This window comes from Ceratocystis lukuohia, assembly GCF_044167205.1.
Source record: "Ceratocystis lukuohia strain C4212 chromosome Unknown Supercontig4_pilon, whole genome shotgun sequence".
In the NCBI taxonomy this organism is placed as follows: domain Eukaryota; kingdom Fungi; phylum Ascomycota; class Sordariomycetes; order Microascales; family Ceratocystidaceae; genus Ceratocystis; species Ceratocystis lukuohia.
The window spans coordinates 1008487-1035341 of NW_027263523.1; the positions used below are offsets into that span (position 1 = coordinate 1008487).

Below are 26855 nucleotides of genomic sequence, written 5' to 3' on the forward strand. Positions count from 1 at the left end.
TATCTTCTCCTGTCTGTTTCTTGCTCCCTGTTTTTCTGTGCCAATAGAGGACACGGATTGTTGCCTGTTTCCTGTTCCCCATTGATCTCCGTCTGTTAGTATTTTTCTGCTTTTACACCAGCTTCGTCATACCTCCTTACTTCTCCTTCCTTTCGATATCCCTTCTTTTGGGTTCTCCCTGTTGCTCCCTTGCAAAAGAACCCTAAACCGCTTGGACAAGCTTTTATTCTATGTTCACGTCTCATAACCATCATCTCCCAAGTGCTTGCTATCTTGTCTGGGCCCTCCTCTCCCTGCAACAATCATGCCGCCGAACTTTGATCCTTCCAAATTCCCCCGACTTCAGGTCCGCAAGACGCTGCTTGTAATAGATGCCCAGAACGAATTTCTTTCCAAGGACGGTTTGCTAGCCGTGCAAGATTGCGATAAGCTGTCGTCTGATATTGCTCATCTGGTCTCCCGCTTCCGTTCTATAGGCGATGTTATCTGGGTGCGATCTGAGTTCAAGGCTCAGGAGAAGTATGCCCCTCACCACATTGTCACATCAACGGGGGAGTCTGCCCCTGAGACAGACCCTGAGGCTTTCTTGACGTATAAATTTAATGAAAGACCCTGTGTTTCTCGTGGCACAAGCGCATGTGACATGCCTGACGTATTGAAAGAGGCTTTGGATGAGAGAACAGATGTCGTCATTACAAAAAACTATTACTCGGCTTTTAAGCAGACCGGATTGGTTGAGCGTTTGCGGCAACACATTGCCTTCGAATTGTATCTTTGTGGCTCTTTAGCTAATATCGGAGTCTTCGCAACTGCCGTTGACGCAACACCGCACGGAACCACAGTCAACATCATTCAAGATTGCTGTGGATGGCGGGAGAAAGAGCGCCTGAAGCTTGCATTTAAGAAGCTGGATCAGATTTACGCTTGTTGTCTTATCAACTCTGATAGTCTTTTCCGAGAAACGCTTCCAATTTCAAGCCTAGGCCATTCCGGATCTACCTCCAAGAGTTCATCAGCAGCCCCCCGAACGCGCGTGCAGAGGGCAATAGGCAGGCCATCAAAGCGAAGCTCTGGTAAGTCAGGATCAAAAGCAAAAGATCACCAGGACAAAACTCCAGACATCACAGAGAGCCTTCAGAATCTGTCATTGAATTCATCAGGCCATGGAGACGAAATCACGAAGCATAAGATCTGCGAATCTAGCGACAAGACTCCGGTATCCAAGACTAGCAGTGAGTTTGAGATTGTCTTAGAATCTGCATTGAAAGCATCCCCAGGTGATAATGATAAGCCAAAACCGACACCTTCAACCCCAGGAAAAAACTCTGAAGGTGCTGTTTTGGAGAAACCGGTCTTGGAGGGGCCAGAAATACCACAACCCACCTCTGTTGTCACCAAAGAAGACCACGATAAGAACGAATCTATAGACGAGCTAGCTGCTTTACTCGATGATGTTGTCATTGGCGTGAAAAGCGATGCTACCGCCAAAGACGTCGAATCCGCACCAGCCAATCCTAAACAACTTACTATTAGTGGGGGAACCTCGGGCACACCCCTATTGACTGAGGATGAGGAGAAGCCCGTATCGTCTGAAGCGTTGAGTTTGGAGGAGCAGCTTCTAGTAAAGAGCTCCAAGGCAAATATGCCCGGCGAAGCAAAGAAAAATAACGGGGCTGGCGAAACTGATACTACTTGTATGGCCGATAAAACCACCAAGGTTGTCGAGAGTGCCAAGGCTAGTGATCTTGCCAAAGATGAAATAGTCGGGGAAGAGAAGGCCAAACCCGAGATCGATAAGCCCGAGGTCGTCCCGCCCGAAGCTGTCAAGCCGGACGCTCCGAAGTCTAAGGCTACCAAGCCTAAAGCTGCAAATACCCCCGAGTCCAAAGCCGGGTTTAACGGGTCTCCTGACAAGAAGCCTCTCCACTTACCGCAAGAGCAGCCGCTGCGGCTTTGCGAGGGCGACACGACAGTCGTTGAAAATTTGCTTGATGCCCACGTTGCCGATGAGGCCTTCAATACACTTAAAGAAGAAGTGCAGTGGGCAAGCATGACTCACCGTAGCGGTGAAGTGCCCCGAAGAATTGCCGTGCAGGGCGCAATTGCCAAAGACGGCAGCAAGCCACTGTACCGCCATCCTGCTGACGAATCACCTCCTCTGCTCCCATTTTCCCCCACTGTTTTGAGACTTAAAGAGGCCGTTGAGACCCACCTCGGCCACCATGTGAATCACGTGTTGATCCAGTACTACCGCTCAGGTCACGACTACATCTCCGAGCACAGCGATAAGACGCTAGATATTGCACGCACCTCCTATATTGCTAATCTGTCGCTTGGGGCGCAGCGGACAATGGTTTTCCGCTCTAAACGCACCGTTAAAATTAGAAGCGGTGATACTGCTAGCAAGGGTGAACCCGAACTTGCAGGCGAAGTTGAGATCAAGGGAGAAGGAATGCCACGAAGAGTCGAACGAGCTGTGTTGCCGCACAACTCCTTGTTGCGCATGGGCCTATACACCAATAAGCACTGGCTACATGGAATTAGGCCTGACAAGCGCGCCGATGTCGATAAAGACGAAGCAGCTAAGGCCTTTGGTGGTGGCCGCATTTCGCTTACATTTCGGCTCATCGCGACATTCCTAAGTGCTGATGAGACAAGCATTTGGGGGCAAGGTGCAACGGGCAAGACCAAGGCTGCAGCTGGCAAGGTCATGAACGGGGACCGAGATGCGACGGAGAAGCTAGTCTTAGCTTTTGGTCGTGAGAATCAGGATCCATGGTTTGATTGGGACGAGGCGTATGAAGGAGGCTCGGATGTCCTGCATATGAAGCTAGACAACGAGTCTGTCGAGGCCGAGTCCCAAGAGAAACTGCAGGAAAAGTCGAAGGAAAAGCCCCAGGCCAAAGAAACCCGTGAACCCCCCCGAGAAACCATCAAAAACACAGAAGGCCAAACTGAAGTGCTGCAGCCAAAATCTACCCTTTCCAAAGATCTTGAAACCACAAATGAAAGAATAACTATAACCTAATATCCAAGATATCAATGAGACATAGAGACTGAACTAAACATCAGTCCTTTCATTACCTCAAGCCATCGCCCTGAATATTCGTAGATGTTAATGAGAAACAAGTATTGATCTTTTCTTTGCTGTAAATGAAACAAAAATATGTGTTGAAGTATCCAAAGAGAAAAAAAGACGACAGAAGGGGTGTTGAAAAAAAAAACCACGAAACAACTCCAAACAAATAATCACAAACCAAGCGTAGCTTCACTCATACGACCAGCCGTCCTTTTTATTTGGCCGCAGCCCAAGGTAGGGGGTACGTGCCGACCCAGCTAGCAACCTCACTGCGTAGTACAGCAATCTCGGGGTCCTCGCTACCATCGCCAACATAGTCCATAAACAGCTTCAGCTTACCCGGCAGTTTCTCTCCTTTGTCCGTTGCTGCCTTGCGTGCCTCCTTGTTAAGTCTTATAGCAATTCCAACGGCACGGTGTACAATGTCCGCCACGCGCGTAAAGTCGGCCTCGGTGAAGCCGCGAGTAGTCATTGCTGGTGTACCCATCCGCAGGCCACCAGGCACCATAGCCGATTTATCACCGGGAACTGTGTTTTTGTTTGACGCAACGCCAACAAGCTCTAATATGCGTTCAACACGACTGCCGTCAATGCCGTTAGGTTTCAAGTCAACAAGAACAAGATGGTTGTCAGTCCCGCCGCTGACAAGCTTGTATCCTAGACCGCCCTTCTCTGGCGACTGGCCCAGACGGTTAGCAAAGGCTTGGGAGTTGGCCAGGACCTGGGACTGGTAGGCACGGAACTCAGAAGATTGGGCCTGCTTTAGAGCCACAGAAAGTGCAGTTATCGTGTGGTTGTGAGGACCTCCCTGGTGGCCGGGGAAAACCGACGAGTTGATAGGGCCTTCCAGGTCGTAGAATTCGGGCTTCTTGGTCTTGGGATTCTCACGACGAACCCCCTTGCGATAGAAAATCATGGCGCCGCGAGGGCCACGAAGGCTTTTGTGGGTTGTGGTGGTCACAATGTCAGCAACGTCAAAAGGGCCGGGCAGGACACCAGCAGCAAGCATGCCGGAAATATGCGCAATGTCAGCCATCAAGTACGCCCCGACCTTGTCGCAAATTTCTCTCATGCGGTTGTAATCAATCAGCCGGCTGTAGGCACTGGCTCCAGCGACAATAATCTTGGGGCGGTACAGTAGAGCATTTTGCTCTAGCTGGTCGTAGTCAATGCACCCAGTTTCTTCGTTCAGGCGGTATGGGAAAGTCTCAAAGTACTTTGAGACGGCGGAAATCTTTTTGGTGGGCGTCTGGTATCCATGGGAGAGATGGCCTCCGTGGGGAAGGTCCAGTCCCATCAGACGGTCGTGGGTATGAAGAAGTGCACCGTAGACATAAAGGTTGGCAGGGGCTCCAGAAAGGGCTGGTGGGTGTTAGTTGAAAAAATGTTACTACAAGTTGTCTAAGAAAGTTCCACTTACGCTGCACATTGACGCCCCAGTCATCGGGCTTAAGATTAAAAGTCTCCAGAGCTCTCTGCTGGCAAAGGCGCTCTGATATGTCAATGAATTCATTTCCACCATAGTAGCGAGCTCCGGGATAGCCTTCGGAGTATTTGTCTAGAAGCGGGACCAGTTAGTGTGACTGCAATCACACGAGCGTAAAAGCGACTCGCCGTTGATGAGGGAGGAAACGGATAAACAGACTCTGCATAGGACTGCCAAGAGCCTCAAGAACAGCCTCTGACGTGAAGTTTTCCGACGGAATTAAATTAACAAAGTTCTTCTGGCGAGTTTTCTCCTAGAGAGTAGCAATAGCGAAAGGGTTAGCAAGCACAATTTTGCGCCAAATTATATCTTGGAAAAACTTTACCTTCTCAATAATGTCGTACACAGCTGGATCGGCCTGAGAAAGGCTCTCCGCAAGCAACTATCATCGCCAAAGAGTTCATGTTAGCTCCTGCACCAACAACGCAAGCTTTCCGAGGAGCCATGGAAAGAAACATTCCCGCCTGCAAAAAAGAAAGAACACTCACCGTTTGCTGGCCTTCGAAGGCGCTAGAAACATAGCCTCTCGTCCGTAAAACACCGGAGCCAACAGCCTTGCCTCCCAGTTGCGCAGCACGGGAAACCCCCAACATGGGCGCAACGGGTCTAGCCAACAGGCTGACAACACCCCGAACTCCACGCATCGGCATTATGTAATAAATTGGGCTATTGTAGAGGGAGGAAAAAGAAAAGCAAGGTGCCAGGAAATTATAGCAGTGAGAGAAGAAAGAGGGGGGAAGGAAATATTTTTCTGAAGAGAAAAAGGAATGAGAATGTCAATGTGTTCACCGGAAACTCTAATGGGCGGGAACTTTGCGTTCAACGTCCGATGAATAACTTGAACGAGTAACTACCTTCTTCCGAAGCTTGTATCGATAACGCAGGTTGATTCCTTAATAGGAATCCGCAAACCGGAAAAGAGTGGGGGTAGACAAGTAGATGGATAGGTTGTTTGTTCAGTAAAGCTAGGTCGACAGTCAGAAGTCTACTACAAAATGGCCATTAATTCTACTCTATACCTCGGTTACAAAAAAGTACCAACAATTTTGCAGCTTAGCATAGGCTCGTTGATCTTTGAGATGTCGTTTTATGGAGGAGTCCGCACTACTTCTTACCACACGTAAACACAAGTATAAACATACTACAAGCCATCAACTTCTTTTCCGCGGTCTTGGATACCCCCCGCTATTTTGACTCGATCCCGTTAAAAAATCCTTATCAACACTCTGTAGAGGGTGTTGTCATTTGCTATGGTGTCCGCGGGGTTTGACATGAAATCCTTTGATCCGGGATACAAATGCTGCAAGATTGAGTATGAGAGGGCAGGAACTCATTACGTTAGGGTTAAATATGCCTACAGTGTTTACACCACGTGATCAGCCGCAACAAAACACTACAGCTAATCGCTCACCATACTTGGCTAATGAGTGATATGAAAGTAAAAGGTACCATTATAGTAAACAGATGACCAATACTGACATAACCTACAGGACTAGCTGACCATTTGATCAGGGTTAAAAAAGAAAAACAAGTTCCCCTCACCACCATCCCACTGGATACACATCATGGAAAAAAAAAAGATAACCCCAAGAATTCATCCAGTAAATAGGAGAAGATCAGAGAATAGGCTTTCAAGAAATGGCGAAAAAAAAAACGAAGAGATCTTGCGATGAATGAACCCGTTTTTACTCTCTATCTTGGCAACCGCCAACCAATTTTCTTGTCGTTACGGCGCCAAAAAAAGAAGTTATTCTTTCTCTTCTCCCGCTTTTATTTCCTTTCATAATCTCTCATCTCGGTCACACCAAGTGTATTCGTTTCGGCTTTCCATGTGCTGATGATGAATTCCCATTTTTTTGAGTATGTTGTTTTGTTCTGCTGCTTGTTTACTCTGTTTACTCATCAGCCAGCAGAGCATTCCGCTTCGCCGTCTGTCTCTCCAGCTTGCGCTCACGAGCAGCCTTGGTCTTGGCACGCTTGGCGTCCATCTCCTCCTTGAGGGTCTTCTCACGGAGCTTCTCGGCCTTGGCACGGTGGATCTGTACTGGGGGTTAGAAACTGGTATTCTGAAGGAGAGGAAAAATTGCAACCAAGTCTGATCTCCCGCTTAACACGGGAAAGACTGAGGAAACTGGGTTGTGAAAAGGAATTACGTACGTGCTCGACGAGGGCACGCTTGTGCTTGAAGGTGTTACCCTTGCTCAGGTGGTAGAGCTCGTGGTACAGGTGCTTGTCGATCTTGCCGGAGGCACGGTACTTGACCAGGAGGCGGCGCAGGACACGCAGGCGGCGCATCCACTGGACCTGGCTATAGGGCTGTTAGTCTTAAATCCGCTGAAGATGCAACGTACAACTATGGAAAGATCAAACGTACCTGGGCAGACGGGCATCGGCAGTACCCTTGCGCTTACCGAAGCCACGGTGGCGACCGTCTCTCCGAGACAGGTTCAGCTCACGGGCGCGCGATCTGGAGTGCATGGTGACAGGCTTGCGGATGATGAGACCGTCGGAGACCAGCTTGCGGATAGACTGGCGAGAGTTGGCAGTGGCAATCTCGGTGACTTCGTTGGGGTCCAGCCAGATCTTGCCCTGGCCGCAGCCGAGGACAGACGCAGCGAGGCGCTTCTGAGTCGTCAGGTTAACCCTACATGGGAAAAAATATTATGATTAGTATCCCGTAACTTGGATAAGCCGTTGATTCCATTTGCATGTATGCGTTTTCTTCTATCGTCGATCGAGAACAAGTTCATCATGTGGCCGGACGGAGAAATGATGGCCAAGAGGCTAGGCCAAGGCAGAGAGTGATACGACTAATATACAGCTCGCAACACCATGAGGCAAGAAATAAAAATGTATTGTCGGTAACATTGGCGTCGGCAAAAATGAAGCTATCACTTTGAAACACGTTCAAGGAGTTGCTGATAAGAGATGAACCGAGATTCGTCTTCGAAAGGTCTGCAAAAATGGAAATCGTGCCAACGAAAGGTATCCGCCGAGTCGGTAGCCACATCACAAACGGCCCAGCCAAGGATGAAAATATCGTTTATCGATCGACGAAGAAGCGCAGCCAGCAAAACAAATGATGCGTGCGGTTTGAGTGTTCCTCTCAATAAAAAGATCCGAAAATGCTTAGAATACTAGGGCCATGTTGTTACTCACATCTTGAGTCCGGTGGTCGTGAATGGGGTGCTGGATCAAGGGAAAAGTCGTAAGAATAATCAGGACGGACCAGAATTTCTCAGCAGTAGTTCTGAGGGGGGTGAAGTTGTGGGAAAAGTGGAGCTGGCGCCTTGTTTAGGAATGGGCCGAGAGGGCATTTTTTGGTGTGCTGCTTGTTGTGCGCAAACGTGAAAGTGCACGTGATGTAAAGTGGAGCACGCCCTAAGAGCTAGATAGTGATAAAGGTTTGGTTGGTTAAGGGCGGTGAGCAGTGTGGGTTGGACATTAGTTAAAAATAGTTGTAATTTAACCGCCCTTGCGACACCTTGGTAAGTAGCACAAAAAGAGCATGATAATAGTATTGTATGGACTAATTATAAACCTGGACTGTTTTTTGCTATGTAGTCATTATAAGCCAGTGTGCAAGAAAACCGAAACTTTTTATGATAGACCAAATATCAAGGAAAAATGGGAAAATAAAATGCAAGTGAAGTAGAAAAAAAAGACCATCGCACAAATCCCTTCTACTGGTTAGAAGCACCAATATCAGCCAGTACTAGCTCTATACTCTTAACTCGTAGAGCAACATATTTAGTCAAACACGTCACCCATCTCAATCTTGCCTACACTCAGAAGCTCCTTCTCATCTTCCATCTCATCATTTGACAAGCCTAGTCCACCAACACCACCTTCCGCCTCTCTACGCTCGTTGACCTGAGCGCCTAGTCTCAGCGCCACACGCTTGAAGTAGTCTTGCATGCTGCGCTTGGCATTGGGCGCCATTTCGGCCCCAGGGCCGGCCATGTACTTTTCAAAGACATGGCCTTCCTCCTCCGGTACGCTGAAAAGGCTGACGAAAGCCTGTTCAGCAGCCAGTTTGACAGGGATAACAGTATCACGCACACCGGCAAAGACCTGGGGGCTAGAAGTGCCAAGTGGGGCCTAACCATGTCCATATTTATGCGGGCTAGAGTGCGAATCAGCACTAGACCAAGGCGGCGTCCGTCCACGGCATGCCCAGGCTGTATGACCTCAGCAATAGTCTCGAAAATGAGCTTTGTAGTCTCAAAGGCCTTGGGTGACTCGTTCATCAAGAACTTTCCGGTAGCCAAGATGGAGTTCTCAGCAATGAAAGGCTAAGTTTTGATTGTTAGCATATGTAATATAATTTGTTTAATGAAGAAGTAAAAAGGAGAAAAGCTTACAGTCTTGTGCTTAATACCACGAACTAGAACGTCGGGCAGAGCCTCATGAAGTGGCGATTCTAGAATAGTTGTGGGTGCTTCGACCAAGACGGAGTTTAGCGCTAGAATCGATGATGAAGTGAATGCTGAAGGCATAGCACGATTCTTTATCAACGTAATTGCAATATCCTCTGGAACATTCTTAATAAGAGCTCCCAGTAGTTTAGCGTTGGTGATAGTCATCTCCAGGTTGTTCTCATCAGCCTCAGTACTGTCAATCATACCCAAAATAGCAGTGCGGCCAGCCTCGCCCATATTGCTACCAGCTTTGCTAATGACCTCGTACAAAGCCTTTAGCATAGCAGTGCGGACACCAGGGTCAGCTGTCTTGCTGCCCGTGACTAGTTCCGCAATCAAGGGGTCGATTCTGGGCGTGTACTTGATTAGAGTACCAAGGGCACGAGCAGCACGGTTACGAAGCGAGCTGCTGGTAGTGTCGGCCAAGGCCTTGGCAAAGGTACGTTGCAGCTGTGGCATGAAAGGCTTGAGAGCAGTAGGCATCTTCTCTAGCAGCGTATTCAAGGTCAATAGCGTGGCCGACTTGACTTCAGTAGACTTCTCAGATACTACACGAATCAAGGGACCGGTAAGCTGGGTAACAAAAGGCTTCAGAGAGGCCTCGCTAGTGCGGTCAACAATGTCCGAAATGGCCAGGGCTGACTGTGTACGCTGATCTGTGCCTCCATACATGAGGCCATGCAGGAAGATAGGCAAGATTGCGCTAATACCCTTAGGCAGCTCGAAACCGGGGAGAGGAGCGCCGGCAATACCAACACGCTGTAGGATTTGGCGCGTAGAATTTACCAAAGCCTCCATTTGATCCTTCTTAAGCTTCTTAGTAAACTCGCTGAGAGCAGCCCAGGCGCCCTTGACAACGTCGGCATCGCGGTCGTCAAAGGAGTTGAGTAGAGTGCGAACAATGTCCTGGTTGTAACGTGAGTAGTCAACGGAGGCGCTAGAGAAGAACTTGGCCATGTGGAAGCCCATCGAAGCACGACGATGGTGGTCGTCATGCTTGAGTAGCTGAAGCATCACACTCATCAGCGTGTTGAGGCCGTCCTCATCATCAATAGACAAGATAACTATATCGAAAGAGTTATCTAGGTCTTCCTTGAGAGTAGGATCCGTGCAGTTAATAATGTTATCCATCAATGAGTTGATGATATTGGGCAAACGGCGGTTCATAGCGGCGCCAGCCACCTTGGAGAGTGCAGCAAGTGCACGAGCATTGAAGGCTGAAATTGGAGGTGTAGTGAGAGTAGGGATAAGGTTGGGGAGAATAGCATTGGAACGAGTGCTCTCAGTAAGCAAAGTGAGTAGAGCCTGTAGGGCATTATCTGCATCCTCGGGGTTGCGCAGAATATTGAGCAGATAAGGCAGAACCTGATCAATAGCACGCTTTCCAAAGAGATTCTGCAGCTCATCAAAAGCCTCAGCAGCAGTCTCGCGAACTTCAGCGTTGGAATCAGTGATGGCAGTGCGAACGACGGAGATAAGCGTCTTCTCATGATCCTCCAAAGCCTCAGGCGTAGCAGAGCCAATGAGCTCCTTGAGGGCTAGACAAATACCCTGGCGAGCATCCGTGTCGTTTGTCGTTAGAAGGCCTTGCTCTAAAGTGGGAAGCAAGGTAGAAAGGACATTGTCTCCAGCCTTGCGGATAAGCTCGCCCAGCGCATTGGAAGCGATGACCTTGTGTTCCATGTTTGAGCTGCCTAGACGGCGAATAATGAGCTGAGAAAGAGTAGGCACAAGCTCTTTGAGAATACGTGGGCTAGGAACCAGTGCCTTCCACACAGCCACAGCTCCAGCGCGTACAGCACCTGAAGTATCACAGCGGCAGATGTACAAGGCAGACAAAATTTTGTCGCGTTTCTCGACACCCAAAACCTCCTTGAGAGAAGCACCAGCTTCGCGAACAGCATCCTCATCGTCATCGCGATCCTCGTCAGAAGCACTGATACCGGTAAGGTTGAACAACAGGTCCCCAACCAGCTCCACGGAGCTGAGACGAATACGGTAGCTATCATCTTCCAGACCACGCTCTAGCTCAGGCAGCAGCAAGTCAACAGCCTTGGCGGCAAAATTCTTAACTAGAAGACGACCGGCACGGAGGGCAGTTTCACGAATAGACTCCACATCATCAGCCAAACCAGCCAAAATGGGAGGAATAATACGCGAGAGGTACCCCGAGAAGCTGTTCCCGAAGCACACAGGCAAGAAAATGAATAGAGACATAAAACCCTCTCTGACTGAGGCTTTGGAAGACTCGACGTTCTGCAAAATTGTAGGCAGAGTTTCCTCCAGACGAGAAGTTCCCAAGCCAGCCAAAACTTCCGATAAGGCTTGGGCAGAGCCCAGACGATCTCCAGCACCAGTGTCTGACTTGAGGGTTTGCATGAGGCCAGGAATCAGATCTGGCAGAGCATCTTCGCCCAGTTTCTCCATTAGAGAACCCAGAGCGCGAGACGCAGTAGCCCTAGTAGTCGGCACTGGATCCACAACAGCAATCTTTAGGCCAGCAACTAGCACGGGCAGATGACTGATAAGGTCTTTCTTTTCGGTAAGGTGAGCTAGTGATCCAATGACCTGAGAAGCCTTGCGTTTGGTGTTGGAGCGATCTCCTAGGCCACGTTGCAAGATACGGGTAACTAAGGCCAGCGAGGGAGGATCCAAGTAGTGTACAAACTGCACCTTGATGAGCGAGTCGAGAGCATTGTCCGTGTACTTAGTAGGGTCGCTAAGGGCTTTGAGCAGAATGTCCACCAAAGACTTGACTTCAGGGTTGCTAATGACATCACCAAACCTCTTCAAACTCTTATTCGCAGCGGCTCTGACTTCCTTGTGACTGTCGTTGAGCACTGAGGTCAAAGGAGGGATGATCTCTGGAAGACTAAAAGCCAGTTGTTGGGGATCAAGATAAGCCATAGCACCTAGCAGCTCACAGGCACCCTTTTTGCTACGCCACTGGTCCTCATCAAGGCCATTGAGTAGGGTGGGAAGAATCTTCTTAACACCATAGGAACTCAGCTGTCTAAAGCAAGCTTTAGACGCCTCCAGGCAAGCATCACGCACGTTAGAGTTGCTGTCACCGAAACCAGCCAGCAGCTGGGGCACGGTCTGAATCACGTAAGGCTCGAACAGACGGGCTAAGATGACTGACAACAACTCATAAGCGAGGAATGCAGACTCACGCTGATGCGGCTCCTTTTTGTTCTCAGCAGCTGATCGAAGCGAAGACATGATACGCTGCTCTCTCAAGGAACCAATGCCATGGCCCATAGTCAGACCAGCCAGACCGTAGGCGGCGCCTCTCTGGATAGCAAAGCTCTTGGAATTCACCAAGGTTTCAAGAATCTGCTCAATATACTTGGTAGATTTGGAGCCGTATGAACGGACTAGGGGGGGCAGACACTCAGCAATGGCATATTGGACAGTTTCAGAGGGAGTGCTCAGAGTAGCAATCAGCCTCTCGATGACTATAGGTAGGCGAGCATCACTAGCAGCTAAATGGCGTGCTAGAGCGCCATACATGATGATAACAGCCTCATTTATGCGATCCGAAAACTCAGTAGCCTTATCCGGAATCTGTAGGGTCTTCTCAAAGGATTTCATCAGCTTCTCAACTAGGATCTTGCCACGAAGGTCAATCACATGAATCGCGGCATCCAGCATCTGGCCTCTGACGTTGGCGTTCTTGTCACCCAAGGGCCCCTTTTCAATGAGGAAGTCGAACAGAGCATCCAGCTGGACAGTGGTATAGTATGGCGCCAGTTCCTTGAATGCTAGGGCCAGACCTTGGCGAGCCTCCCAAGGATCCGAGAGGTCCATTTTCTTGGGCATTCCATACTCATCCAAAAGCTGTACACGAGGTTTGGACAACTCAACATACGAAGATTCAAGGCTAAGGATCACAGAATCCAGAGCGGAGTCATGGGCCTTGATAGCATCGCCTAGTGCGCGGGCGCTAGCAACACGCAGCTGATAGTCTTTACTCTCAAGGAAAGGAAGCATCTTCTGGGGAACATCTTCAGTCAATTTGAAGTCACTTTCCATCCAGATTTCTAGACCAAGCACCTTGTTCTCATTGTCGTCGTCATGGGCAGCGATCCAAATCTCATTAGAGAAGTCGAGCTCGCTCATGTCAACATCGCTGCTAATTGACTGCAAAACAGCCGAGCGAACATTGGCTTCCGCGACAATGGCGCCCTTGGCCAGAGCCTGCATCTCAGCGACAGACATATTAGGGGCGACTGAGCGAGTAACATGCGCAAGGCACTCCTTGATAATTTTGTAGTGAGCGTTGTATCTCTGCATAGCAACAATAAGTGAGGCTAGAATTTCGAGGCGAGGGACAGCTTCATCAGAGCAAATATCAGCGTGGAAAGACAAAATCTCAATCGCTAAAACAACCTGCACATCACGGTCTTCTTCGACAGAACCAACACCACCGCTCTGAAGAATGTGGAAGACGAGTGGCAACAGATAAATCAGCGAAACAGTGTCAAAGGGACGTTGCTCTGCTGCAAATCGTAGTTTATACAGAATACGAGTGACCATTTCACCGAGGGGCTCCTCCTGGAGGTCTTTAGACAAGTCAGTAACACCCCGTGCACGCAGGGTAGCAATACCGACAAATTGGCGGTTGTTCCCAAGGCGAGTACTGCATCTTTCCGAGCATGCAATGAAGGCTTGAGGAGCCACATCGCCAGAAATGAGACAGGCGCCAGAGTCGATCGACCGCAAGAGACAGTCAACAGCGGCTTGCATCCACAGCGAGGCCTCAGTAGGTGGGCCAGTAGCTAGAGCTTTCACAATGCCAACACCACGCTGGATCTTTGAAACAGTCTTCCCAATGTATTCACGTATACCAGCCTCCTTTTTGAGTTGTGCGTTGACCTTTGCCTGATCATCAGCAGAAAGCTTCTTCTCGGTGCCCTTTTTCTTGGCAATTGAGCTGCGGAGTTCCTCCTCCCACTTCAAAACCTCATAGTCTTTAGAATTCTTGTTCGGTACGACTTGAGCCTTCTTTGATAAGACATCGACAAAGGCAGTGCCAGCGGGAGTCTTGTAAATTGCAGCCTCCATAGGACCAATGTTCTCCAGTTGATCAGGATCCAAAGACTCTTTGATTAACTCAACAATACGTGACGTCATAGTCTCAGGGGCAACGAACGCCAGTTCGGAGGTAGCTTTGTAGGCAGATGTTCGGACACTAAGACTTTCTTCAGATTTAGTCCTCTCAAGAATCTGAGCAATCAGTTCTTCCTGATACTTAACTGCCAGTGAGCCAGGATCAATACCGATCTTGATCGTCAGCTCAATCCAGCTACTTCTCGGTATCAAGTCATCGCGAAGAAGGACTAATAGTGAGCACATTTGTTTCTCCAGAACTTCGTCGGCAACCTTCATATTTAACTGCTTGCGCTCATCAACACTCAAGCAAAAGGACCGGATAGCGGGGTAGAGGAGGGCGTTCTCGCTCTTGGAGATCACAACCGCCGACTCTTTATCAGCCGTCTCTATTTTATGGAGCCAGTCCCATACACCAGAAATCAACAAAGATCCAATAGCACTAGGTGCCTCAGCGTACTTTTCGGAGAGGCATTTGCGAGCTTCTTGACTGACAAGATGAGGGACAGCAGAAGAGCAAGTAATAAAAAGAACAGCTTCAGCCCACGCGAGAGAGACAGCGCCGTCAATAGACTCCAGCGTGCTCCCATTCACAGAGAAGATAGCACGTGAGAACCAAACCAGATCATCAGTGGAGGTCAGCTTAGCATAAATTCTAGGATTCAGAAGAAAAGAAGACTTTCCTCCCACGCTCAACGCAGTCTTGTATACAGCAGCCTTAGCGAGGGCGGCAGAAATGATGTCGCTTGAGAGGGAGCTGCCCAATGCAGGAACAAGAGCCATAGTTATATAAGCCCCAACTATAGCACCAGATTGGGCAGCAGTCATGCAGTTGTTGTTGACTTCCACAAGACCATCAAGCAGCTTAGGTACAACAGCTTCAGCAAACTTGATCGTAGCAGGAGAGGCAATTTCCTGGCGAGCAGCTTCCAAGATTAGAGATCCAGTTCGGAACAGCCACAAACGACGGGTAGGTATTTTCTTGTCTACCAAGCCCTTGGCATAGGCATCAAGTACAGGCTTAGGGAGCTCAGTTCCGTTCTTTACAGAAAACAGGCTAGCCTTGGTCAAAGCAATAGTTTCGCTAGACAGGGCGGCCTCATTGCCCTCCTTCGCAGTGACTGAAGCCAAAGCAATAGTCACCTTGTCAGCAACACCACTTGACAAGGGGATAGAATCTAGCATGTCGGCATGCATGACTCTGTGGTCAGCTGAGGGCAGTTTACCCGCCTTGAGAGGTGTGAGAATCTCATCAGCAGCCTTAGCTAACAAATCGTGATTGTATGACTTGGCTACGATGGATTTAAAAGCCACTACAGATCCTTGACGAATAACGGCATTGGATGATTTAACGGAGCTCAAGATAGACTTCAGCAGATTAGCCACCAGGGCTTGTGACAGGTCGTACGAAGTGGGTAAACTGGTCACAAGCGGCACCAAGATGCTTGTGAGTACAATCTCGGGAGCACGCAGGAGGCCCTTTTCAAGCGCAGAGACAAGCTCAGCGGTAAAGTCTTCGACGGTCGCAAAGTTGGAGAAGAAATCGGACCATGCACCAGCAATGTGTGCAGGGACAGCGGTCTTGGAGCCGACAATCTCGCGGGCATAAAACGCAAAGTAGTCAGACTTGAGGGACTGTAGTACAGGTTTTGCCTTTTCAATGCGCGATGAGACACCAGCAATAACGCCGAGAAAGGGCGCATTCCTGGCGGCTGAGGCAGGGCCCTTGGCGGTTAGAATAGCTACAGCCTCCTTAACGGTTTTCTCGACATCTGGACTCGTAGAGAAGAGTTTGCGCAAGCCACGACGTGTGATCGTAGTAGCAGAATCGGCCAGACTTGTCTTTGCCTGGGGCGCAAGGGTTTTTTCAAATGCATTGGCAGCCGTTTGTAGCACTGGCTTAGCAAATTTAGGCCAGAGGGGAGTAGGGCCTAAATGCTGCTCGAGCAGAGCAGTCCACTCAACAATAACAAACGAAACCCCAGGGGCAACTCCGTCCTTTTGAGATTGTTGGTAGACAGCAGCGACGAAGGGCTCAAGCACGGGGGCAATGGCGTCAAGATCGGAATTGGCGAGTAGTGATACAAGGCATGATTGCACGGCACGGCGGGATGGTCGATCGGTGTATGCGGCAAGGGTGTAGAGGAAGAGGCGGAGGATTCCGGGCACCAATTCCGGGTTTATGGCTATTATGACGAGATTCCAGCAGTCAGATAACGGAATATGAGCATTTTACAGGAATTTTAGGTACCATCATCACTCACTCTTTTTGGCGAGGCGCTCGTCAATGGTCTTGAACTGAGCTATCCTAATCGTAGTCGAGGACGACAAGACAGCCTGCTTGGCTCCGACAAGATCAAAGTCGGGGAGAGGGGAAGCTTCAACCATGGCTCTTGATTGATCTTTATGGGTATCTTAAGAGCAAAAATAAATACTGAGAGAGCAGGATGCAAGCGAAGGGGGAATGATTGAGGGTGGGAGTGTCCCAAAGACTAGATATAAGCTCCAAACATCAGATTCTGGACGTTGCCAGGCCTGTGTACTTGGGTTTTTGTCCCTCTTTGTTTGGTGGGAGCGAGCCAGGCAAAAAGAAGCAGGACAGAACAAAGTCTGATGCAATTATTTGAAGAGCGCCGTTGCTCTTGTTACAGCATGTAGCCTTGCGTGAAGATGGTAGGGGAAGGCTGAGATGGAGAAGCGGACGGCAGTAATGTAAGGTGGGAAGAGACAAAAGTGGGAAAAAAAACTTCTTACGCGGCGGTCACTAAGTATCTTGTGGACACAAGGCTTTGTATTCAGACAAGTCCCGATTGAGCAACTACGCCAATAAACTTGATGGCAGAGCTCCAGAGATTTAAGAGGTATTTTTCTCAGGTTTGTATGTAGCACACCTACTTCTTCTGTCAGCGAGCTGTATCAAGCCTGCCCTCAGTCTAAATTGGCTGTATCATGACAGAACTCGACAGCCAAGGGTGAAGATTTTGTCTGCCGCGAGCAAAAATGTGGGCCAGGTCAAGATGATGCATGATGAGTCTAAAGATCAAGGATAGGAAAGATGATTAGAACAGCCTAAAGGTTATGTGAAAGTATTTGTTTTCTTGAACTACAATTGCCCATCGCAGTTTGCATGTATAATTCTTGGGGGTTGAATTTATTGATTCCTATCTTACTAGTAACTTGCGAATGATTGGTATCAAAACTGTGGTATTTGCATGGTAGCAAAGTAGTATGTGTAGTTTTAAGATAGTTCTGTTAGGGTTCAGACTTCTAATGCGGGGTCATTGGCGTTGGTGGGGGGGGGTTTTGTTTATCTGTGCTTAGAAAAGCCAATCGCTTGCTGCTGCCAGCTGCCGACAGCTAGCGAGAAACAAAGCTTATCTTATCCTATCAGCCAAGGCGTTTTTTTCTGGTGTTCTTTTTCTTTAGCACATGTAGTTATTCTTGGCATGGCAACTAAGGCACAATCACCCACGCCTTAAAGCAGAAAAATACGCGCAAGGAATTTGATAGAGAGCGGATTAATTTGGCCGCGGCTCAGAAAGAAGGGAAGGAAGGAAATCAGGCGATGAAACATGTATGTGCGATTTTTCTACCGCTTTGGGGCTTAACAGCTGTATGATATGTACTTATCAGCGTGTTCGCACTCTTGTTAGTCTATTGATGGCGGTGCACAGATTTAATGTGAGGCTTATTTATGCAGTATGAACGAGATGACGATGTCCTTTTACACTTAGATCCCGGCGATATATAGAGACAAAGAGGTGGTACGGGAAGCGGGCAAGGGGGAGGAAAGAGAAAAGCTCAAGAGGGGGGCTTCTTCTGCCTCTCTTGTCAGGTACTTTAGGGGATTGGCTAGGGTCTCTGCTTCTCTTGTCAGGTACGTTGGAATCGAAGGCCTCTTGTTCTCGACGCGTGCCGTGCTTCTTTCCCCCGGGGGGGGGGGGGGGGGGGAGATATGGGAGGCAGGGAGCATAGAGCGCAGGGCAAGACCAGAGCAAGAGGATCAAACAACTGAACGGAGCGTTGTCTACGCAGCACGCAGAGCTGCAAAAGCAGGTCCGAGGTGGGTCCTAGTACTAGTAGTCATAGCATAGTGAAACTGGGGACTAGAGCATCTGAGACAAGCTTAGAAGAGAGGTGCTTCTAGCCCAGACCTGCACCTGCACTCCTGGATTCGGGATGGGATGTCTTTGTTTTGCCTTGCTCTGGATAAGCCCGAGTAGGACAAAGGCCGTTCTCTAATTCACGAGAAAAATAAGGTACGCATGTATTGCATACATACACACACACACAAGAGAAAGGCGCCGAAAATAGCAGGGCAAGTAGGGGTGGCCGCAAGCGGAAAAATAAGAACTAAAGAACTAAAGAAAGAAAGAAAGAAAGACAAGCACAAGGACGGAAGAAAAAAACGCCTACGCTCAAGTAATAGCAAGGAGAGGAGGCATTGACTGGTATGGACATGGAGGCATGGGCGTCCCCATGTGATATAGTGTTGGCTGGAGGCTAAGCCTAATTAGGACCTGGTTCGCAGGTGTCAAAGAGTGATCTGCCGTGTACGAGAAAGAAGAAAGAAGAGGGAAAGAAGAAGAGAAAAGGCGGGCTGGTAGTATGGATCTTGCGCCCTGCTGCTCGTTGATTGGCTGGAGGGTGCACGCACAGCCCAGACTTTTTTTTCTTCCCTTTGCTTTCGTAAAGAAGGGCGAGCGAGGAGGACCTGAGGAAAGAGCAAGATAAAGGCGGGGCCCTGGTCAAAAACAGAAACCACAAAGCTCTTTCCTATTTTGCTTGTGAGAAAGTAAAAAAGGTCATTTGGGTGGGTGTCTATGTAGTGGGCGGCTTCTTGCCCTGCTGCTGCTTCAAGGGCCTTGAAAGACGTACAAAGAAAGAGAGCGACAAAGAGAAAGAAGAGCGGACTGGGCCAAGATTGCATTATCATGTCAGTTATAATTATAATTAAAAGAATTAAAACGGCCACATATAATCATGTTTTTTTTTCCATTTCGTTTGCAACTTGCCGTTTCTGCTCCGTGTTCTATTTATATCTTGAACTTATTTCTACCACTTCGCTGTTCATTTTCTCATTTTCCCTCATTTTTTTCCTGCCATTTTTATTATCTACTTTTATTAAGCTCTTCTGTATCTTTATAAGGCATCCATCCAGCTTTAAGGCCCAACAAGCCCAAACTTTGGACAACCTCTTTCTTGTCTATTCTTGACTCTCTCCTCCACCTCAAGCCATAAACAACAAGACAACTCGACACGAAGCCCCTTCTCTTTCTACCACATCCATACCATCACGTACTACACTTCACCTACGCCTTAGACCAAAACCACACCCACCATCACAACTGCATCATGTCGTCTATAACGCAGCCGTCTCAGTCACTGCCGCAGCGCACCAAGACTTTTGACTTCCTCCAGAATCTGCGAGCGAACGCCATCAGCCAAGTTATCCCCGGCCTTCCTAGCCCTACCCAGAACACTACCAGCAATACCAACAACACCGAGACATCGTCTATAATACCCCGATCCACCCGTTTCTCTGGTACCATCGAGGATCTCCGCAAGTCTATAACTGCATTCTCCATCCGCTCCTCTGACTCGGAGTCGGACCACGACTACTATCCCTCGCGAGGCGGCTCCCGATCCCGCTGGTCTTCTGTATCTGGGTCTCTCTCGCTATCAGGCGGACCTACCCCCTCTGTCGGCTCTGCTTCGGTCTCTGGTGCCCGTACGCCTAGTGTTCTAAGCCACGAAGAAGCCGCTGCTCTACGCACACGTAACAAGGCCGCTGTAACCGCTGCTGCCCGTCGTAAATACGATGCGCGTTGCCGGAAATGGGCACTTGAGCGCCAGCTGCGTGATCGCTACATCTGCGAGTGCGAAAAGGCGCGTACCGAGCGCCGCCACGAGCTGGCTCGGACAAACCCTGAGTTCCAGGCTGCTGTTGAGCAGGCCAGCTCGACGCTGCTCGTGCAGGAAATGTTCCTCAAGAGCCTTGCAGCCAAGGCGAATAAGCTCGTCGAGGGTGCGGGCATGCCTTGCAGGAACGGCGTGGAAGCAGAAGCGCCCCCATCGCCTGAAGATCTACAAAAAGCGATGAAGGAGACAAGCGAGGCGGTGATGAGCTTGATTCGCTGAGCCTTGCACTGTCTGTCCTGCTCTGGTGGCTGTGGCTTGATTCCAGGCACCTGGTGAAAAGAAAAAAAAAACCTTTTTTTTCTACCCGCTGATGTCATAAGCGAAGTAGAAGAGGGGAAAAAGGAAAACTTGCACAAAAGTAGACAGGGAGGGGGGCTTGTCTCTATACTTCCATAGCTGTGCTACACTTGACAAGGCCTTTTTTTTTCTTTTTTTTTTTAGGGGAGAGGGGCGCATTTTTGTTTTATTTTCCTTTTTTTGGGGGTATTTTTTGGGCAATGGAACTGGGTTGAACCTCTTCTTGTTTTTCTTTCTTTCTTTTTCTTTCCTTTGTATTTTTTTGTCCATTTGTAATGCGGCCTCATGGGCATACTATTATCCAGCGAAGATACACAGTGAGAGGAGGCAGCGCACAAGCATTCACGATACCACAAATTTAATTCTTTAATTTTCCTACTTTATACATTGTTGTTGCATAGGATACTGTGTGGCGTTGTATATCAACATCTAGAGCAGACAAGACAGCGACGAAGAGGGAGGAGCAGGAAGAAGGATGGTGAGAACAACGAGCCCCAGGACTTGTATGTCTTTGCGCTGTCTCAGAGAAGACCGGAGAGGATGATCGCCGGGATAGAGATGGAAAGTCTGCTGAAGCTGTTCGTTTGAAACACAACTCAAAGCTAAAGCCCGGAACAAAGAAGACAAAGACTCGAGCCCGTGCGCAACATAGAACAGCACTCTAACCCTCAGTAACTCCTGGCTTGACGAACACCATCATCCCCTGACAAGGATCGCCCCCCGGATTTGGCACAAACCAGGTGAAACAAGAGAGTCGTTACAGGCGTTTTGAAAGAGGAACGAACGGACGGCACAAGATAGAGAGAACGTGCCGATGCATGGTGGTGGTAATGTGAAAACATGGAAGGTTGCAGCGGAAACAAAGGTAATATGAATTTATGAAAGCCCATTAAATCCGTCCCAACATTCAACAACCACGAATAATTAAACCCCCGAGTACATACCATACACCCCTCCTCTCCCCACCTATTTGGGGAAAACTAAGCACAAGAGACGCCAGGTCAAGTCGAGCCCATATAGACGCGAGATTCTATGATAACATGTAGAAGGATACGCTAAAAATGACGCCAATATCCGAAAAAAAAAAAAGAAAGGCTGAAGACAGAGGAAGAAATAGCAACAAACCATACAGAAAATAAAATGATCAAAATATAAGACAAGATGACGGCTTGGGAAATCCAGTAATCCAACAGAGCCTCCTCCAACCCCTTAATACACGATGCGCTCCTCAAAAAACGGGGCCTTTTCCACATCAGCCCGAATGCGGCCATTGGGAAGCAGTTCTGCTCCCTCATCTGATATTGAGACTACTTTGGATGTGTGCTCAACCTCCTGCTTGCTAACACCCGCCTCGTCTCGTGGAATCCAGAGCCGCATGGGCGGTGCTGACATCGCTGGCGGCCAGTACGCCTTGCTTGAATAGTCTTCGGGGTATGTCAGCGTCGGGTTAGGCAACTCAGGTGGCAGAAGCTTCTGCATCGCTGCAAAGTCATCAAACACTTCAGGATGGAGCCAGCGCATGACAAAGCCAGGCTTCATGTCTCGCGGTGGGCTGATCCAGCGGTTGAGGTACGTCGCGACAGGCCCAATAGGAGTCTTATCTAGCGCCTGGGTGGCTTCGCTAAGCTTGAGCTTTCCAATAGAAAAAATGCTAGTGACAAAGCGATCGGCACCTTCCATGCCACGGGATGCAATTTCTTCGTGGTCAACATCGCTGCTGTGCTTCGGAATGATGTAGCCATCGTCAACATCGGCAGAAGGAGCCTTGAGGCGGATGTTGGTGTCGCCATTAGCCGTATGAGTAACATCGTCTGGGATGACGTCATCACTACCAATGTTGAAGTTTCCACCATGGGCCAGCTCGTGGCTCTCAACAGCAAGGGACTGGGGGAGGTTGTATAGGAGAGGCCGGATAGCAGCTGACATAGAAACATGGCACATGGCGGTAAAAATGAGGAACATGACCATCATAATCATCGGCACTAGCGCCACTCTGAGCGCGAGCAAACCAATCATGCAAATCTCTGCCAAGTATAGTCCAGTCAAGAGTTGCAAGAGGGCATTGGGATAAACGAGTCCGCGACAATTGATGTTGGAGTTGTAGGTGAACATCAAGTTATACCGATAGACAAGATAGATGACAAAGATGCCACATGAAGCAAAGATCATGATAACCGGCGCAATACAGCAGTATGAAAACGCTATGACGCCCATATTTGTGAAGACTGGAAAAATTGCCCCCCAATGAACGGGCCGAACCTGGTGCCATACCCTAAACGCCGAGCGGGGGTAGTCCATATTACGTGCGAGGATTTGGTGTCTGAAAAGATCAACCAGATGCACCATAGCACCAGCCCCGGCCGCAAGACACTGAACGAGAATGTAGGAAATGTAGAAGTTGGAGGCCTTGGGCAAGTTCTCCGACAGCAACGAAGGGGCCGAGAACGGAGACTTGACTACCTCCATAAGAGCAGCAGAAGCAGCAGACGAAATGGTTGTGATCAAGAAAACCTGCACCACCTGAAACGGAAAGTATGACTCTTGGACAAACAACTCGATCAAAGAAAGCGAAGGGACGCCAGCGGTACGAGCAGCACCTCTAAGTAGATAAGGCACGATAGCCATAAGCAAGGACAGCATGAGTGCAGGGAGGAAGCCTTGGATAATGCCCTTCAAAAACTCGGGGAACTTTAAGACGAAATCGAGAAAAGTCACATATTTGGCAAGGGCTTCGATGTTGGAGATTGCACCGACAAAGGCAGAGGGGATAGACCAGAAAATGATGCCGACAAAGGTAGCACCGGCTATGCCAAACTTGCGAAGCAAAAGGCTGAGCCACGTTAGGTTTAACGACGTCCAGACAATCTCGTCAGGCGTAACACCAATATAGCGCGAGGACATGTGGGAGGGCAAATGGTGAGTTAGTGTCTGGTAGGCCTTTTCTGCATCGGCCTGATTACTGAACTCGACAAAGGCGGAGGCCAGAGGCTTGCCCTCACCCTGAAGCAGCATCTTGCGCATCTTCCGGATCTGCGGATTTAGGATACGAATGCGCTTTCTGGTCCACTTGATGGTGTCGACGCGACGGAAGAAGTTGGCAAGAGGGCGATGGGCAGGGCGCATTTCAGCGGGGACCCATTGGGCGGCGACAGAGCCATTGACATCAGGAAGGCGAGGGTGGGCAACTTCGACATCAACAGTAGAACTGTCTTTTGTGGCGGGTACATTATTGGCTTCTGGTTGGGGTTGAGTGTCTTGCTGGACCTCGCACCAGACTTTTCCTTTATCATCAGCCTGTAGTTTCGTAAGAGTTGAAATAGGTTCTGGGGCTTCAGTTAACACATGGGGTACTTTTTCGTCGTCTATGGCGCATTCGCTCTTAGTTGGTGACGCAGGAGCGGCTTCAGAAGGCGACGGAGAAGACAGCGAGGCTATTTTGGAGCCAGTACCGTTGATGGTTGAATCATTACTAGATTCTTGTTGGAGAGCATCGAGAGCTACAATTTGCTCTTGGATGTCAACTTTCGACGGTTGAAAATCGGATGTGACTGTTGATTTTGGTGGAATATGTTGGTCGTGGATAGGTGGAGAGGCCGAGCTACCTACAAAGATATCCTTGTTACCGAGAACATGTGAATCCGAAAGGGTTTCTGGCGAGCTAGATGATGGCACCTCAGACTGGGTGCTAAGTTTTTCGCCCAAGACAAAGTCAGGCTGGAACTGAGGGTCAAGTTGCTGAGCTTCCGATGGTGGCTCTTGGCCCATTGCCTTTTTGCGTAGTCTGTTGGCGAGCTTAATGAGGGCAATCTCGGCTTTCTCCAAGCGTAAGGCCGTTTGTTCTCTTTCCTCGACAAGCTTCTCCAAGTCAGATGTATCTTTAGGGATCCAAACGTTACGGACAGAATCACCAAACAACTTCCGCAGTCGGGCTGGATCCCTGTAGCGAGGGGGGACTGACGTGAACAGCACAGTTCTAGAAGATAGTCGTTGGGCCTGGTAAGGCGCGAACATGTAGGCGTTGCGTAGATTGATGTAGAAGATACACTCGCGATAGATGGTGTAGAGCACAATGGTAAAGTATAGCCAGCACACGAGAGCATGGACTACAAATGTTTTTTTCTCGGTAACATTGCCGATAGTCAAGCTGTCAAGCTGTTTTAGGCCGGAGCCACCTCGGGCATGTATAGGAAGAAGGATGGGCCATGTAATACAGACTCCAACAAAACATAGACCAGAAAGGACCTTTAGGAAGCGCAGGAAGAAATAGGCATCTAGAGATATATGCTGGAGCGCAAAAGTATCTTCGACTTTGAAGAAGGCAGTCACCCACTTGAAGAGATGCCCAGGCAACGGCTGGCTTCGTTCTCTGTGGTGAAACTGGGGTTAGTAGCTGTGAAAAGAGGTGGGTGATATGTCCCTAGGCGGCGAGTCATAAAGACCTACTGTGGTAGAAAACTCGTTAGGATCGTTCGTGGTGAATACACCCGCGGGAACTTGTGGCGCAAAAGCCAGAAGATGGACAGACATAAAGCGGAGTAAACGATGACAGGAATAAGAGTGCTGATCAAGGCCGAAGCCGAGGCAGAGCTTTTAGATGTGCCAGAAACACTAATTTTGCTCAAGGTGCCGCCGGTAGAATTGGCAGTGGCCGAGTTCACGCGAGGGTCGGACGACTTGAGATTGAGAAGTATTTTTTTGTTAGCGGGAGGGGACAAAATTAGCGAAAGGTAGACGATACGATACACTTACGCTATTTGTGAGGCTATTCATATCCATGATGACGGGCTCGCTCACTTCATGTACAGATTATCACCACATAAAAGAGTGTGTTTGGCTCTGTGAAGCCTCCTGAGAAATGTGCCAAAGAGGGACAGCGGCAAGCGGGAATGGGGGGGGGGGGGGGGATCAGTATGTTTTAAGGCAAGCAGCCTTGGGAAGCAAAGGGGAAAAAAAGGAAAGACAGTGGAATAAAAGAGAGAAAAATAATGAAGGAGGATATAGAGATAGTAGGACGTCAAAATCCAGGGAAGTGAAAAGCCAAATTTGGCACTTTCCTTTTTGTTTCCTTTTTTTCTTTCGTCTCTTTCTTCCTTCCTTTTCCTCTTGTAAAGAAGCAGCAAGAACCCCGAGACTTGTTACTTTCTAGCCTAGCGGTTGTTTGTTCCTTCCCAAAGTTACAAAGAAAGGGAGGAAGGCCAGAGGAAGGAGCAGCCGATATAGCGGCAGGTCAGTGTAGGCTACAAGTAGTGAGTACACCACCACGGGTCTATAGCGCCAGAGGCTAGCAAGTACCAGGTACAAATAGACTAGCTAGCCGTGGAGCTGCAGAACAGGATAGGAAGTGGTAGTAACTGGCGGGTCGGGCAAAGCCAGACAGGCAAGTAAGTAGGTAGCAGTAAGGTAAGTGCTTGCTGGCGAAAGGCGGTGGTGCTGGTGCTGGTGGGGTTCAAACCTGCCCTAGCGTCGAGTCGTCGTAAGGATGTGTGTAAGTAAATACAAGCGGCAATTGGCGTCGGACTGGACTAGGGGATTTAGTGGGCGCAAAAGCGGTGAGAACTAGTGGGAAGGCAAGCAGATCTAGCGTATGACTTGACCTGACTCTGCTCAGTAGATAGAGAGACAGGAAGACAAAGAGCTTCGGAGAGCCGCCGGGAATGCAGTGTACCAGCCCAAAAATGGAACGACAAAAGCAAGGAGTGTCGAGTTTTGCTGCTCGGGCTGCCTTTGCAAGGCTGACAGACAAGGAAAAGAAGAAATGTCAGACCTGCTATAAGCATTAAAGCATGTGTGTCTTGTCTAGCAATGCAGTACGTGTATGCATATATATGCATGTGGGTCTATATATGTGAGTACATTCACATGTTTGTCCGTACACACACATACAACACGCGGCGGTTAGTGCAGGTCTGGGAAAAAAGAGACAAAGACCCGATTCCAGTGAACGAACAAGGGACTCAGGTTTGGTTAAGGAGGGAAACAAAAAACTTGCAAATGGGGGAAATTTAAAACCCACCTGAGGATACCAGTAGAAGGAAGACAGGCCACACAGCCCGGGGGTGGGGGTCAGGTCGTCTAGCTCGTCAAAATCTACCCCGTTTCTCAAAGCAAGAGGAGCTGGGATTATGGCTGGGAGGGCTGCCAGGTAATATCAGAAAGAGGGGGAGCCGAGAGCGCGCAAGATAAACGCAACAGCCGTTCTACTTCTCTTGTTCTCGTAGGTTCCTAGACGCACCCCAAATTGTGGAAATGTCGGCTTGCCCGCAGAGGCTAACTTAACTTGACTGGCTGTCTTGCTCTCTCGCGTGCTACAAGATGGGGGCTTGAGGAGAGGATAAAAAGAAAATGAGGCAACTATAGTATTAGTCCAAGCCATAGCTGTAGCATCATAAACGCCACCATCGTCACGCATTAGAGCTCTTTGTACGTCCTAGGGGCTCGGCTTTAATGTGTGGGCCATGTCTCGAGTCTTCTGCTTCTTCCTCAAGGTTGGCTAGCTGGTGGGTGGGTGGGTTGAGTGAGGTCAGCGAGCAAAATTCAA

At 49.1% G+C, this 26855-nt stretch overlaps 5 protein-coding genes across 5 annotated transcripts; 2 read left to right on the forward strand and 3 right to left on the reverse strand.

The window, feature by feature from the left end:
- Positions 1–304: 304 nt before the first annotated feature.
- HOO65_040278 (Alpha-ketoglutarate-dependent dioxygenase alkB-like protein) lies at positions 305–3028 on the forward strand (the record flags this gene model as incomplete). The annotated part of the gene is made up of 1 exon (XM_071000620.1): positions 305–3028. The coding sequence occupies one exon, from the start codon at positions 305–307 to the stop codon at positions 3026–3028; it is 2724 nt and encodes a 907-aa protein (XP_070859121.1).
- A 265-nt stretch (positions 3029–3293) lies between these two features.
- On the reverse strand, positions 3294–5158 carry HOO65_040279 (serine hydroxymethyltransferase; the record flags this gene model as incomplete). The annotated part of the gene is made up of 5 exons (XM_071002718.1): positions 3294–4441; positions 4500–4637; positions 4725–4818; positions 4891–4947; positions 5054–5158. The coding sequence occupies 5 exons, from the start codon at positions 5156–5158 to the stop codon at positions 3294–3296; spliced, it is 1542 nt and encodes a 513-aa protein (XP_070859122.1).
- A 1302-nt stretch (positions 5159–6460) lies between these two features.
- Positions 6461–16486, reverse strand: HOO65_040280 (Translational activator GCN1; the record flags this gene model as incomplete). Its single annotated transcript, XM_071002443.1, has 7 exons — positions 6461–6604; positions 6723–6873; positions 6940–7209; positions 8326–8666; positions 8756–8860; positions 8930–16284; positions 16363–16486. 7 exons carry the CDS (start codon positions 16484–16486, stop codon positions 6461–6463), a joined length of 8490 nt encoding a protein of 2829 aa, XP_070859123.1.
- Positions 16487–19453: 2967 nt separating this feature from the next.
- Positions 19454–20239, forward strand: HOO65_040281 (uncharacterized protein; the record flags this gene model as incomplete). Its single annotated transcript, XM_071000621.1, has 1 exon — positions 19454–20239. The coding sequence occupies one exon, from the start codon at positions 19454–19456 to the stop codon at positions 20237–20239; it is 786 nt and encodes a 261-aa protein (XP_070859124.1).
- A 1287-nt stretch (positions 20240–21526) lies between these two features.
- On the reverse strand, positions 21527–25093 carry HOO65_040282 (uncharacterized protein; the record flags this gene model as incomplete). The annotated part of the gene is made up of 3 exons (XM_071002518.1): positions 21527–24694; positions 24802–24990; positions 25067–25093. The coding sequence occupies 3 exons, from the start codon at positions 25091–25093 to the stop codon at positions 21527–21529; spliced, it is 3384 nt and encodes a 1127-aa protein (XP_070859125.1).
- Between the last annotated feature and the right edge of the window lie 1762 nt (positions 25094–26855).